Source organism: Thalassophryne amazonica, chromosome 13 (genome assembly GCF_902500255.1).
Source record: "Thalassophryne amazonica chromosome 13, fThaAma1.1, whole genome shotgun sequence".
Taxonomy (NCBI): Eukaryota; Metazoa; Chordata; class Actinopteri; order Batrachoidiformes; family Batrachoididae; genus Thalassophryne; species Thalassophryne amazonica.
Window position 1 is genome coordinate 98,775,567 of NC_047115.1, and position 15,657 is coordinate 98,791,223.

Consider the following 15,657-nt stretch of genomic DNA (forward strand, 5'->3'; position numbering starts at 1 on the left):
TCAAACCACTGCAGCGCAGTGCCTTTAATACCTATGGCATGCTCTAATCTCTGTAATAAAATTTTATGGTCAGCAGTATCAAAAGCAGCACTGAGGTCTAACAGAACAAGCACAGAGATGAGTCCACTGTCTGAGGCCATAAGAAGATCATTTGTAACCTTCACTAATGCTGTTTCTGTACTATGATGAATTCTGAAACCTGATTGAAACTCTTCAAATAGACCATTCCTCTGCAGATGATCAGTTAGCTGTTTTACAACTACTCTTTCAAGAATTTTTGAGAGAAAAGGAAGGTTGGAGATTGGCCTATAATTGGCTAAGATAGCTGGGTCAAGTGATGGCTTTTTAAGTAATGGTTTAATTACTGCCACCTTAAAAGCCTGTGGTACATAGCCAACTAATAAAGATAAATTGATCATATTTAAGATCGAAGCATTAATTAATGGTAGGGCTTCCTTGAGCAGCCTGGTAGGAATGGGGTCTAATAGACATGTTGATGGTTTGGAGGAAGTGACTAATGAAAATAACTAAGACAGAACAATCGGAGAGAGAGTCTAACCAAATACCAGCATTACTGAACGCAGGCAAAGATAACGATATGTCTTTGGGATGGTTATGATTAATTGTTTCTCTAATAGTTAAAATTTTATTAGCAAAGAAAATCATGAAGTCATTACTAGTTAAAGTTAAAGGAATTCTTGGCTCAATAGAGCTCTGACTCTTTGTCAGCCTGGCTACAGTGCTGAAAAGAAACCTGGGGTTGTTCTTATTTTCTTCAATTAGTGATGAGTAGTAAGATGTCCTAGCTTTACGGAGGGCTTTTTTTTTATAGAGCAACAGACTCTTTTTCCAGGCTAAGTGAAGATCTTCTAAATTAGTGAGACACCATTTCCTCTCCAACTTACGGGTTTTCTGCTTTAAGCTGCGAGTTTGTGAGTTATACCACTGATTTGGCTCTCTTTTTCAGAGGAGCTACAGCATCCAAAGTTGTGGTCAATGAGGATGTAAAACTATTGACGAGATAATCTATCTCACTCACAGAGTGTAGGTAGCTACTCTGCACTGTGTTGGTATATGGCATTGGAGAACATAACAAAGAAGGAATCATATACTTAAACCCAGTTACAGCGCTTTCCGAAAGACTTCTACTGTAATGAAACACAGGTTAGTGAGACACACCGAGACCACACACAGGTCAGTGAGCCACACACCGGGACCACACACAGGTCAGTGAGCCACACACCGAAATCACACACACAGGTCAGTGAGCCACACACCGGGATCACACACACAGGTCAGTGAGCCACACACCAGGACCACACACACAGGTCAGTGAGCCACACACCGGGACCACACACACAGGTCCGCGCGTCAAGCAACCCTGTCCAGTCGAAGATTCAAGCTTCTCTACTATAGCAATAGTTTATTTATTTATTGATTTATTTTATACTTGCACTGAAAGAATAAAACACCACTTAACTTGCTACAGGAGAGTTAGTTTCCCCTGCAGTGACAACAGTTATGCCACACACTCTATGAGCTTCAGACCAATAAAAGTAATAAAGCTTGTAGCAACAACACCTAAAGCTCCAAACTATGCACCAGTCGACCTAATAAATTTCTTAAAATAGTTTGTCCAACACAAAACTCAACATGTGGATACACACAAGCCACGCCAGCTATTATTATTATTATTCAGGGGTCGAAATATATTTTTTAACCTACTTGCACCAAAAAAAAGTTACTTGCGCAACCAGAAGTGAGTCTTATATCAACCTTAAAACTCCTCCTCTGATGTGTCAGACTCTTCCTCTCTGGGGAGAATTTGAGGGGAGAGCAGCAGAAGCGGCAGACAGTTTTTTTTTTTCACGTGCGCGCACGAACAAATCGTCCATGAAGATTATTTTATTTATTAACTACACAAATGTATAATAAAACAAATGGTGACTGGTTTATAACAGTAAATTATGACAGAGTTCGAGGGGCGAGAGAGCAAGGAATCGCAGCGGCAGCCAGTTTTTTCTTATTTTTTTCATGTGCGCGCGCAAACTAATCGTTTGTGAAGATAATTTTATTAACTGCACAGATGTATAATAAAACAAATGGTGACTGGTTTATAACACAATAATGACAGAGTTTGAGGGGAGAGAGAGCAAGGAACCGCAGCGGCAGCCATTTTTTTTTTATTTTCTTTGTTTACATGTGCACACTCAAATGGGACAGGAGGTCCTCAAACTGGAGCTCCTGCAGCTCCAGTTATTTGCTGCAGCTCATGCAGCAAATAATGAAACTCCCCAAATTGGGAACGTCTCATTAGGGCTGTCAGCTTGGGACTCCGGCGAGGGTGGTTGCATCTCCTCCTCTCTCCTCTATCTCTGCTCCAACCTTCAAAGTCCCTACTTCACCAGGCTGTGAATTCTTCAAACTGTATTGGATTAATCATGGAATTGATCAGCTGGCCTCTGAATGCTGTTGACACCATTTTTTCTCCAAGAAGATCAAGGCCAGGGGACCCTGCGTGACCGCATGGAAACTTATCCTGCGGGCTATGTTCTCGACGCCTGGGAGACTCGGCGGGTCACATGCTTTCCGCCTTTCTCTGTGTAGGACGTCGAGGCTTATGTGCTGCCCGGACCTACCGGAGGATTGGCAAGACGGCTGCCGTCAAAACCACGACCCCTTGCTTGTCCGTCATGATTAATGAGTTGAGCGAGGCAATACATTCTCAGACTGCGTTAACCCTTGAACTCAGACGCAAATTGGATAACATCTCGGAGCAAATGCGTCCCTTGCAGTAGAAAGTGAAGATTTCAGAGGCCGGGGAATTTTTCATAATTACCTCCGCCAAGGAGGTTATGTTTTCGGTCGCGTTTGTTTGTTTGTGTATCTGTCTGTTTGTCAGCAGGATAACTCAAAAGGTTTTGAACAGATTTTGATGAGATTTTGTGGAGTGGTTGGAAATGACAAGAGGAACAAGTGATTAAATTTTAGTGGTGATCCGGAACACGATCTGGATCCAGGAATTTTTTAAAGGATTCTTCACCATTGCAGGATGGGGGAATTTTGACATTCTAGTTTCTAACTCCACAAAAACAAGGCAGAAAGGCTTGAAAAAAATTAGGGTGTAACATAGTCAAATGTTCTATCAAACAACAAAGTTTGGTGAAGATCAGATCCGGATTCCGGATCTGGTGATCCAGAATATGCAAAAATATAGGGAAAATAGAAAATGTGTCAGTGTGAGGTGACAAATGGAGCTAGAGATGCACAACTAACACCAAATTGTAGCTGAATCTGTACTGATTCAGTAAGGTGTCATCAGATTGGTTGTAGCTTCAAATGTTATGGAGCTAGATCCAGAAGAAAACCGCCATTACCGAAAAATCGTTTTTGTACAATAACTTTTGAACTAATAAAGACATAAAAGTGATTCCAAGTTCTAGTGGTATGTTTTCATGGTCAAGGATGTCAAATATAAAGGAAAGAAAAGTGTATATATATATATCATAGTTTTGGTTGTAACACTGAATTGCTGAATAGATCACTGTGCCAAGGAGGGAATCTCTTTAGGGTCAGTGACCCTATGGCCTTGTTTAGAGAAGTGTTTCATAAATGTTAAAAAAATTCATATATTTGCAGTTTAGTTGAATAATAAATTTAATTTTGTCTCTTATTTGTTTTTGTTTATAAGCACATGCAATATCAATATCAGTGCTCAGATGACAGTAGCTTCTGGGAAAGGTGCAAGTTGCAATAAACTGTGATGCCAAGCGCTAAGGATACATGCTATCCAGTCACAGCAGATGAAACTTTTTTTTACTACTGAGCAAACATCATTGTTAGACTTTTTTAGGTCCAATGATTCCACGGTGTGTAGATGTTATGGCATCAGTGACCCCATGGCCTTGGCGGAGGTTTGCACTCTCTGAGTGCTTCTAGTTGGGTTTTGGTTTGTTCATGTGAAGCTGGAAAAGTGTTTTTCACTGCTCAACCACAAACACAGCAAGCTTATCAGCCTGTCAAGGATAAAATGCCCATTGTTTATCCTCCAAAAGAATTTCTACAGCCTTGGGAAGATTGGCTGCCTCCTTATCTTTCTTACTCCAGTACACAAGGACAGACAGACTCACACATGGACAGAGACTGAAGCATGCTACACTTTCCCTTCGACCTCACCACCTGTCCCCCATCACACACCCCATCCCGACCACCGCTCACGCCACCCCTTCTCTCCTCCGGGGGCTGCGCAGTTTTAGCTGCGGCAGGTCCCCGTTCCCCCCAAGCTAGTGGCGGCGCGACTCTCGTTGCAGCGGCAACCACACACTCACATCGCCTCAATTTGGAAAACGGACTGTTTCAAGTTTAGTGCACATAAACAATGTCAAATGTACATGTGTTGTCTTAATTCTGATGTGTGCCATTATTACGGTAAACAAGTAATAATTGTGGATTAATTGCTGTTTGTCTGTGGAAATGTGAGTGTGGACGTAATCTCCTTGTTGTTGCACTTTTAATGACAATGACAATAAATCTCATCCATCCATCCATCCACGATTAGGAATTTCTATAGACGATTAATTGTCAGGCAAATAATTGCGATTGACGATTATATTGTCTATTTTTTTCTTTTTTCCTTTCTTTATATTCTACTATCGTAGTATGATTACACAACTCTGGAAGAACGTTTGGCTTCTGTGAGTGGAGAAAGTGGGAACATTTTTATTTTTGTCTTCATTTTACATATAGTCCCAACCTTTTCTGATTTGTCGTTGTTTCTGTTACATTTCTGAAATTACAGAAGTGCTATAAAGAAAAGTGTGAACATTTTATTGTGTTTTACCTGGACATGTTCAGGAAAACTGATATAAACTGAACAGAACAATGCAGGCTGATTACACTCCCCATGTTTTTTTTTTGTTTTTTTTTTGTATAAATAAATCAGAATACAATAAGAGGCAACTCACTTTGAAATAATTAAAACATATAGCTACAGCTTATAATAACTTTTATTCTGACTCCAATTCATTTTAGTGTGATGAAGTCATCCTTTTTTTTCCTCAACAGTCATGTTTTGTGCTTGAACACGACATTAAGCTCAAGATTGAACAAATTCATACAGTGAGGAAATAAGTATTTGAAACACCCTGCGGTTTTGCAAGTTCTCCCACTGAGAAATCATGGAGGGGTCTGAAATTTTCATCTTAGGTGCATGTCCACGGTGAGAGACATAATCTTAAAAAAAAAAAAAAAAAATCCAGAAATCACAATGTATGATTTTTTTAATAATTTATTTGTATGTTACTGCTGCAAATAAGTATTTGAACACCTGTGAAAATCAATGTTAATATTTGGTACTGTAGCCTTTGTTTGCAATTACAGAGGTCAAACATTTCCTGTAGTTTTTCACCAAGTTTTCACACACTGCAGCAGGGATTTTGGTCCATTCCTCCATACAGATCTTCCCTAGATCTTTCAGGTTTGGAGTTTCAGCTCCCTCCAAAGATTTTCTATTGAGTTCAGGTCTGGAGACTGGCCAGGCCACTCCAGGACCTTGAAATGCTTCTTACGGAGCCCCTCCTTAGTTGCCCTGGCTGTGTGTTTGGGGTCATTGTCATGCTGGAAGACCCAGCCAGGACCCATCTTCAATGCTCTTACTGAGGGAAGGAGGTTGTTTGCCAAAATCTCACAATACATGACCCCATCCATCCTCCCTTCAATACGGTGCAGTCGTCCTGTCCCCTTTGCAGAAGAGCACCCCCAGAGTATGATGTTTCCACCCCCATGCTTCACGGTTGGGATGGTTTTCTTGGGGTTGTTCTCATCCTCTAAACATGGTAAGTGGAGTTGATTCCAAAAAGCTCTATTCTGGTCTCATCTGACCACATGATCTTCTCCCATGCCTCCTCTGGATTATCCAGATGGTCACTGGTGAACTTCAAACAGGCCAGGACATGTGCTGGCTTGAGCAGGGGGACCTTGCTGCCCTGCAGGATTTTAAACCATGACAGCATGTGTTACTAATGTAATCTTTGTGACTGTGGTCCCAGCTCTCTTCAGGTCATTGACCAGGTCCTCCTATGTAGTTCTGAGCTTTCTCAGAATCATCCTTACCCCACAAAGTGAGATCTTGCATGGAATCCCAGACTGAGGGAGATTGACAGTCATCTTGTGTTTCTTCCACTTTCTAATAAATAATCATAACAGTTGTTGTCTTCTACCAAGCTGCTTGCCTGTTGTCCTGTAGTCCATCTCAACCTTGTGCAGGTCTACAGTTTTGTCCCTGGTGTCCTTAGACAGCTCTTTGGTCTTGGCTATGGTGGACAGGTTGGAGTGTCATTGATTGAGTGTGTGAACAGGTGTCTTTTATACAGGTAACAAGTTCAAACAGGTGCAGTTAATACAGGTAAAGAGTGCAGAATAAGAGTGCTTCTTAAAGAAAAATTAACAGGTCTGTGAGAGACAGAATTCTTGCTGGTTGGTAGGTGTTCAAATACTTATTTGCAGCAGTAACATACAAATAAATTATTAAAAAAATCATATATTGTGATATCTGGATTTTTTTTTTTTTTAGATTATGTCTCTCACAGTGGACATGCACCTAAGATGAAAATTTCAGACCCCTCCATGATTTCTCAGGGGGAGAACTTGCAAAACCACAGGGTGTTCAAATTTATTTTCCTCACTGTACCTTTGGAAAGTAGCAGCTGTTAAAGTTCAGCTTTTTGTGATCTGTGCCTCTGAACATCACTGCACAGCTTCTCCACAGCAGTTTTTTATTTAACCCGTGTGTGTGTAATTTTTGCTCAGTTCATTTATATATTCTCATTTTTTAAGGATGTCTGACCGTGTATTTCATCTCATGATCTCATAAATTCAGTATATGATGCGCACATGGTGTGAACAGGACGGTGTCATCAGAACCACATGTGTAGAGAAAGTACAGAGAGTAAAGGCAGCTCCACAGTTTGATTTAGTTTTTTTTAACATGTTCACTCGGGTTAAAATCCTTTCTCTGCTCCATGCTTGCTGTCTTAAGTGCACTGATGGTTCATAGCAGAACGTAACATCTCGTGCCTCCGTTCAGGAATCTCCCTCCCTCCCTCGCAGTCTGCAGCGAGTTGACTATGCGTGTGTGCACACACACACAGACACACACACACACACAGCTTTGAACACGATGGCTACTGTTTTAATCCGCTGTCTTATCCAAAATTTGAACGTCCAAATGACGGCAGGACAGCTCGCTGCCTAAAACTATGAATTGAGAGAAAATAAAAGACTTAAATAAAATAAACGACTTGTCGACTACTAAATTAGTTGTTAACGATTTCAGTCGTCAACGTAGTCGTGCCTAGTCGAGGCAGCCCTACAAAACCGAAATGCATCCACAGCGATGCCGTGGTATGTGGCTTTGGAACCAGAACCTCCTCACGCTCCGTGTTATTGTCTTAGCCTCGCTAACCATCTGACCAAGACGAGAGGGAAACTGAGTGAGTGAGGCAGCAACACTGCGTGTGGCTGCTGCTGCAACACAATGACGTCAGATTCTGTGTCGTTTTATGCAACTTTGTGGATAAAATACGTTATTCGCAGTAATCGCGATTATGAAAAATATTCGCAAATATGAAAAATAATTGCGATTGGTGAATATTGTAATAATAATGACTGCCCTACGTCTCATGAGGATGTTGTGAACCCAGGGATGGCGCCGCTGGCAACGTTTGTCAGCTTTCCACAACAAGTAGAGCACAGCAACTCGCTCCGTGTGTGAGAGTCATAAAACGCAGGGAAGACGAAGACAACACACTGGAAATTGTTTTTTTCCTATTTATTCCTTTATTGGTTCATTCTACTGGTGCTTATAGTTGATAAAACTTGGATAAAGTTACTTGCACCAGTGCAAGTGCAGTATAAAATTACGTGCACAGCTGGAATAATACGTGCACAAACTAGCACATGCACCTACTAATTCGACCCCTGTTATTATTATTGTTGTTGTTATTATTATTATTATTATCTTTGCCTATATGCTGGAATAAGGGATAGAACTCTTCAAATTATTGTTCATTACTTCCCATTTCAATCAGACTCACAGGTGAAATGTTCATCCACAGCCTTTGATCTAGTGATTTGCGCAGTTTATAGCTGCACATGAAGGTATTTTTTTAATCAAATTACAAAGAATAAAGTTGCGTGCGCCTCATTAAAGATCAATTTAAAAAAAGCATTCAGGAGCGACACATGCAAGTGATAATATGGCGGCCGGTTAGCTTCAAAAATATTGGCCTTACCAGATGCAGAAGGAGCAGCGACTCTACTCTGAGCTCCCCACGGATGACCGAACTTCTCTAAGGGAGACACCAGCCACCCTCCTGAGGAAGCCCATTTCAGCCACTTTTGTACCCACGATCTAGTTCTTTTGGTCATGACCCAACCCTCAAGCACTTTGGTGCTGACCGAAAGTCCTTCTCCATGGTTGCTCCGAACTCCTCCCACACACACTGCTTTGCCTCCCCCACAGCAGAGGCCGCTGCCCTTCGGGCCTGTCTGTACCTTGCAACCGCCTCTGGAGTCCTCCGAGATAACCTCCCGGGAGGACTCCTTCTTCAGTCGGACTGCTTCCCTGACCACTGGTGTCCACCACGGTGTTCAAGGGTTGCTGCCCCTTGAGGCACCTAAGACCTTCAGGCCACAGCTCCCCGCTGTAGCTTCTGTAATGAAAGCTAACATTGCCCATTCTGGTTCAATGACCCAACCTCCACAGGGATGCAAGAGAAGCTCTGCCGAAGGTGTGAGTTGAAGATCTCTCGGACAGTGGGCTCCTCCAGACGTTCCCAGTTCACCCGCACTGTCCGTTTGGGCTTACCAGGTCTGTCCAAAGTCCTCCCCCACCCTCTGATCCAACTCACCACCAGATGGTGATCAGTTGACAGCTCTGCCCCTGTCTTCACCCGAGTGTCCAGAACATGCGGCCTCAAATCAGATGATACGATCACAAAATCAATCATCGATCTGCGGCCTAGGGTGCTCTGGTACCATGTACACTTATGAGCATCCTTATGTTTGAACATGGTGTTCGTCATGGACAGTCCGTGACTAGCACAGAAGTCCAATAACAAACAACCATTTGGGTTTAGATCAGGGAGGCCATTCCTCCAAATCACACCTCTCCAGGTGTCTCTGTCATTGCCCATGTGTACGTTGAAGTCCACCAGCAGAACAATGGAGTCCCACACCAGAGCCCCATACAGGACTCCATTCAGGGACTCCAAGAAGGCCGAATACTCCAAAATGCTGTTTGGTGCATGCGCACAAACAACAGTCAGAGTTTTCCCCCCGGCCACCCAAAGACGCAGGGAGATGGCCCTCTCGTCTACTGGAGTAAACTCCAATGACTCCTCACCCCCTGGGCAACTCCAGAGAAGAATAAGGTCCAACCCCTATCAAGGAGAGTGGTTCCGGAGCCTGTTTTTGTGTTTTAACACTTTCATCCCTGAGACCTCTGAGACAGGATTGTCTGGAGGCACAAATCTGGGGAAGGGTACAGAAACATTTCTGCTGCTTTGAAGGTCCCAATGAGCACAGTGGCCTCCATCATCTGCAAATGGAAGAAGTTCAGTTCGTCTTCTAACAGTTGAGCGATCGGGAGAGAAGGACCTTAGTCAAGGAGGTGACCAAGAACCCGATGGTCACTGTCAGAGCTCCATTATTCCTCTGTAGAGAGAGGAGAACCTTCCAGAAGGACAACCATCTCTGCAGCAATCCACCAATCAGGCCTGTTTGGTAGAGTGTCCAGACGGAAGCCACTCCTTAGTAAAAGGCACATGGCAGCCCACCTGGAGTTTGACAAAAGGCCCCTGAAGGACTCTCAGACCATGAGAAACAAAATTCTCTGGTGTGACGAGACAAAGATTGAACAATTTGGCGCCATGTTTGGAGGAAACCAGGCACCATCCCTACAGTGAAGCATGGTGGTGGCAGCATCATGCTGTGGGGATGTTTTTCAGCAGCAGGAACTGGGAGACTAGTCAGGATTGAGGGAAAGATGAATGCAGCAATGTCCAGAGACATCCTGGATGAAAACCTCCTCCAGAGCGCTCTTGACCTTAGACTGGGGCGACAGTTCATCTTTCAGCAGGACAATGACCCTAAGCACACAGCCAAGATATCAAAGGAGTGTCTTCAGGACAACTCTGTGAATGTCCTTGAGTGGCCCAGCCAGAGCCCAGACCTGAATCTGACTGAACATCTCTGGAGAAGTCTGAAAATGTCTGTGCACCGACGCTCCCCATCCAACCTGATGGAGCTTGAGAGGTGCTAAAAAGAGGAATGGACCAAACTGCCCAAAGATAGGTGCACCAAGCTTGTGGCATCATATTCAAGAAGACTTGAGGCTGTAAATGCTGCCAAAGGTGCATCAACAAAGTATTGAACAAAGGCTGGGAATACTTATGGACATGTGATTTCTTAGTTTTTCATTTTTAACAAATTTGCAAAAATTTCAAAAAACGTTTCTTTCATGTTGTCATTATGGGGTGTTGTGAGTAAAATTTTTAGGGAAAAATGAATTTCCTTCCTTTTGGAATAAAGCTGTAACATAACAAAATGTGGAAAAAGTGAAGTGCTGTGAATAATTTCTGGATGCTCCGTATATACTAAACCAAACTAAAGTTTTCGTGCAAACAGTAAGGAAGGAAAGTAATTGTCATTTTGAGACTACCACGGAGATGCAGATTATAAATCGTGAGTTTTAAGTGATGGAACATGCGTTTGTACACAAACATGACCACCACATATAAAACTGCAGTTGTCAAAACTTGGATCCGCATCTTTCATTGATATGAATTGTCAGAATATGTTCTAAAAATCTTTAGTGGCCAAACATTAATATGGTTTACTTCTTCTTGTCGTTGCAGATATCCTTCTATCCCCCTGAAGGAAAGAGTGAAAATTGCTCAGAATTGGTATGATGGTGTCTGCAAAAGACACATTCCCCTCAAATGGAAAATGAAGTGAGTCACACACCTGTGTACTTGAATATCTTAACTTTATGTGTCTTGCTCTCTCTCTCACTCTCTCTCTCTCTCGTTCAAGTCAAATCTGAGTGCGTGCGCTGGTGCTGTGCTTTGCTGCGTCCATAACACCATGAAACGGCCTTGGGTCCTGGTCCTGGTCCTGGATGGCAGCCACACAGGCAGACAGCCAGTGTCGCCGAGCGAACGGTCCCTGCTAAAAATCGGTTCCACCTTGCCTTCACTATGCATGCGTCATTTCGGAGCGTCATCAGTGATTCACCGATTATCACCTCGTTTCTGCTTCAGACTGAGTTTAGAATGATTTAAGAGGGTTTACTTTGTCATTTGATGGTTAATAATCCCATTATTCCCTTCGATTGGACTCAGACGTGCTGCTGAGGTCCCAAATGAAGCAAGCGTAGTGAAGGCAGGCCGGACCAATTCTTAAGGGGCGGGGGGGGGGGGAATTGTTCGGTCAGCGAGAAATGGGCCACATGGCCAAAATGTCAAAGCTGACGCTACCTCACAATGCAACTGATCCTCCTTATCTTAGTCTCGCTCAGTAACTGCTTGTTTGATCCAAGGTCATTCCACAGGGACCCAAGGATCCTTCCAAGACACCTCGTCCCAAAGACATCCAGTCGTCACCTTAGATCACTGGTTAGCGTCCAAGTCTCACAACCATACAAGACAGGCAGCACCAGGATCCTACAGACTCGGACCTCTCTGGGGTTAATAATTTATAATAATAACATTTTATATATAATACATTTCAAAGTGCTTTCCAGTACCAAGATGACAGAAAACACCAAAACTGAATTTATTTTTAATCTTCTCTCATTCACACAGGGTCAAAATTATACATACAGGCTCAAACATATACATACACCCCCACTGGTATTTGGTTAAATGTCCCTAAGCACCCTTTTGGTCGACTTCAACAAGCTTCTGGCGTAATTCTATCTGATATTTCACCACTCCTCTTGGCAGACTCAATTAGGAGGAGGAGGTGGAGCTGAAGATGTTGCGATTCTCTTTGGGAGTGACGAGGATGGACAGGATTAGGAATGAACACATCAGAGGGACAGTTCAGGTGGGACGGTTTGGAGACAAAGTCAGAGAGGTGACATTGAGATGGTTTGGACATGTGCAGAGAGGGACCCAGGGTATATAGGGAGAAGGATGCTGAGGATGGAGCCACCAGGCAGGAGCAGAAGAGGGAGGACAAGGAGGAGGTTTATGGATGTGCTGAGGGAGGACATGCTTGTGGTTTGAGAGACAGAGGAAGATACGGAGGACAGGGTGAGATGGAAACGATTGATCTGCTGTGGAATGTGAGCAGCCCAAAGAAGAAGAAATTGCACTTCTCAAATTCATTAGCTGGCAGTCTTAAATCAGTTGCATTTCTTTCCAGTATCTCTTACAGTACATTTCTGTTTTGTCATGTGCTTCTTTCAGGTTATTACCTTGGTTACAGCTGGACGGGGACATGCTGTTTCTGTCTCAGGCTGCAGATATCAGAGTTTACCAAGTGAGACGAGACCGGGACAGGCTCCACCCGAAGCCATCTGCCGTGTACTCGGGCCACAAGGGTGATGTTTGTCGCTTTTCTCTGACGGACTCTCACTTGGTTAGTGGTGGAAGGTAGCTAATAAGTTTTTTGTTTTTTACGTAGTGCTTCATTTGCAAACATCATGTAATTGGAGCACCATTTAATTGCAGACATACCTCTATACATACATACAAACTAATTCTGTACTCACTTAATCCAGTCAAGGGTCACAGGGGGCTGGAGCCTATCCCAGCAGTCACACAGTACACCCCGGACAGGTCCGCGGCCTGTCACAGGGCCACATATAGACAGATAAACACAGGCACACACCTACAGTCAGTTTCAAGTCACCAATTCACAGAGCCTACATGTGTTAGGATGTAGGAGGAAGCTGGAGCATCTGGAGGGAACCCATGCAGACACAGGGAGCGCATGCAAACTTCACACAGAAAGGACCAGCTGGGAAATGATCTCATGACCTTCTTGCTGTGAGGCAACAGTGCTAACCACCAAACCACCTTGCTGCCCACACATATGTGCTGTACACTCATCACTCACTCATCTTCAACCGCTTATCTGGAACTGGGTCTCGGGGACAACAGCTCCAGCAGGAAACCCCAAACTTTCCTTTCATAGGTGAGAGTAGGAACGAAGATTGACCAGTAGATCAAGAGCTTCACCTTTTGGCTCAGCTCCTTTTTTGTCACAACACTATGGTAGAGCGAATGCAACATCGCCCCTGCTGCACCGATTCTCCAGACAATCTCACGTTCCATTGTCCCCTCACTCGTGAATAAGACCCCGAGGTACTTGAACTCCTTCACTTGAGACAAGACCTCATTCCCTACCCGTAGTAGGCAACCCATCAGTTTCCTGCTGAGAACCATGGCCTCAGATTTAGAGTTGCTGAGCCTCATCCCAGCTGCTTCACACTCAGCTGCGAACTGATCCAGTGAGTGATGGAGGTCACAGGCTGATGAAGCCAACAGGACCACATCTCATCACTGCAAAAAGCAGTGATGAGACCCTGAGCCCACCAAACCAGAAACCCTCCTTCCCCGACTACGCCTCGATATCCTGTCCATGAATATCACAAACAGGATTGGTGACGAGGCGCAGCCCTGGCAGAGGCCAACCCCCACCCGAAACGAGCCCGGCTTACTGCCGAGCACCCGAACACAGCTCTCGGTTTGTGAGTACAGAGATTGGATGGCCCTGAGAAGGGACCTCCTCACTCCATACTCCGGCAGCACCTCCCAGAGTATCTCCCGGGGTACCCTGGTCAGTCCACAAAACACATTACGTAGTGTACATAATGACATGGTAATGGAGTATGTACCAGCAGGGCTTCCGCTATATGATGCCAGCACATACATTGAGGTCCAGATGTCTCTGTTAGACCAGTGACTCTAATTGGACAAACTAAATACAAGGATTATTTATGCAAATCACAAGTTTTACAGCCAGTATTTTTTAAAGAAGTAAGGGGATGGACAGAAGAACATTTCCAAGTCACTGAGTATGTCTTCAGCTTTACATCAGCAACCAGAACAGTCTGGGTTCAAGCACAAGAAGTCAACTATTGACCTCATTCTGGCCCTGGCAAGAACTCATAGAATGCAAACATCAATATCGACAGTGCTTCAATTTCAATTTATTTTCATTTATATAGCACCAAATCACAACAGAGTTGCCTCAAAGCACTTCACACAGGTAAGGTCTAACCTTACCAACCCCAAGAACAACAGTGGTAAGGAAAAACTCCCTCTGAGGAAGAAACCTCAAGCAGACCAGACTCAAAGGGGTGACCCTCTGCTTGGGCCATGATACAGACACAAATTACAGAACAATTCACGAACGAATATACAAGAAATGCTATTGGCGCACAGGACAGGAGGATCACCAACACGAACACAACTCCCATCTCTGGATGGAGCTGCACCTTAAACAGAGAGAAAAAACAGAATCAGGCATCAGAAAGACAAAGACTGTATAATTTCTCAGCATTAAACAACAAGAAAAACAGAGAAATACGAAGGTGATCACCGGCCACTAGCCCTAAACTTCACTAAAGGACCCAGAATTTAGGTAAAGTTTAGGCCGCGGCATGCTCCAATTACTAATAAATGAATTAAAAGAGTAAAAAGCATAAAACAAAACTGTACCAGTGTGCTAGCAGAACCTTAAAATCTGATCTCACTGGGACAGGAAGCCAGTGAAGAGACGCCAAAATGGGTGTAATGTGGTTGAACTTTCTGCTTCATGTCAAAAGTCTGGCTGCAGCATTTTGAACCAATTGGAGACCCCTCATGCTAGACTGCAGTAAACCAGAAAATAGAACATTGCAGTAGTCCAATCTAGAAGAGATAAATGCATGGATCAGGGTCTCAGCATCAGCCATAGACAGGATGGGACGAATCTTTGCTATATTTCGCAGGTGGAAGAAAGCAGTCCTAGTAATATTTCTAATGTGGAGGCCAAAGGACAACAAAGGATCAAAAATTACCCCAAGGTTCCTCACTTTGTCAGTGTGATGTATGACACATGAGCCAAGGCTGAGCGTTAACTGGTCAAATTGATGCCGATGTCTCACTGGACCAAGAAACATCATTTCAGTCTTATCAGAGTTTAAAGAAGTAAGTTTCTAGACATCCAACTTCTCACTGCTGCAAAGCAATCTTCTAAGGATTTTATGTGAACGAGATTACCAGCAGTTATCGGCATGTATAACTGAGTATCATCTGCATAGCAGTGAAAGGTAATCCCAAAACTCTGCAATATGTGCCCAAGGGGTGCTATATAAAGGGAGAAAAGCAGGGGGCCTAAGACAGACCCCTGTGGAACCCCAAATTTCATGTCACTAAGGTTAGAGGTAGTGCTACTGTACAAAACACAGTGAGAACGACTGGTCAACTATGACGTCAGCCATGCAAGGGCACTCCCAGTAAACCCAAAATGATTTTCCAGCCTGTCAAGTAGAATATGATGATCCACTGTATCAAATGCAGCACTGAGACCTAACAGCAACAGAACCGTAGTGGTGTCCGAATCCATTGTAAGCAGAAGATCATTCACCACTTTAGTGAGAGC

General features: G+C 43.7%; 1 protein-coding gene across 1 annotated transcript in view; it reads left to right on the top strand.

Moving 5' to 3' along the window:
- The window catches only part of fbxw4 (F-box and WD repeat domain containing 4), a 293,683-nt gene that overhangs the window by 143,958 nt on the left and 134,068 nt on the right, over nucleotides 1-15,657 (top strand). The window contains exons 12-14 of the mRNA XM_034184427.1: nucleotides 7,453-7,490; nucleotides 10,853-11,012; nucleotides 12,474-12,659. Coding sequence (XP_034040318.1) covers nucleotides 7,453-7,490; nucleotides 10,853-11,012; nucleotides 12,474-12,659 — 384 coding nt within the window. The remainder of the gene's footprint in view (nucleotides 1-7,452; nucleotides 7,491-10,852; nucleotides 11,013-12,473; nucleotides 12,660-15,657) is intronic.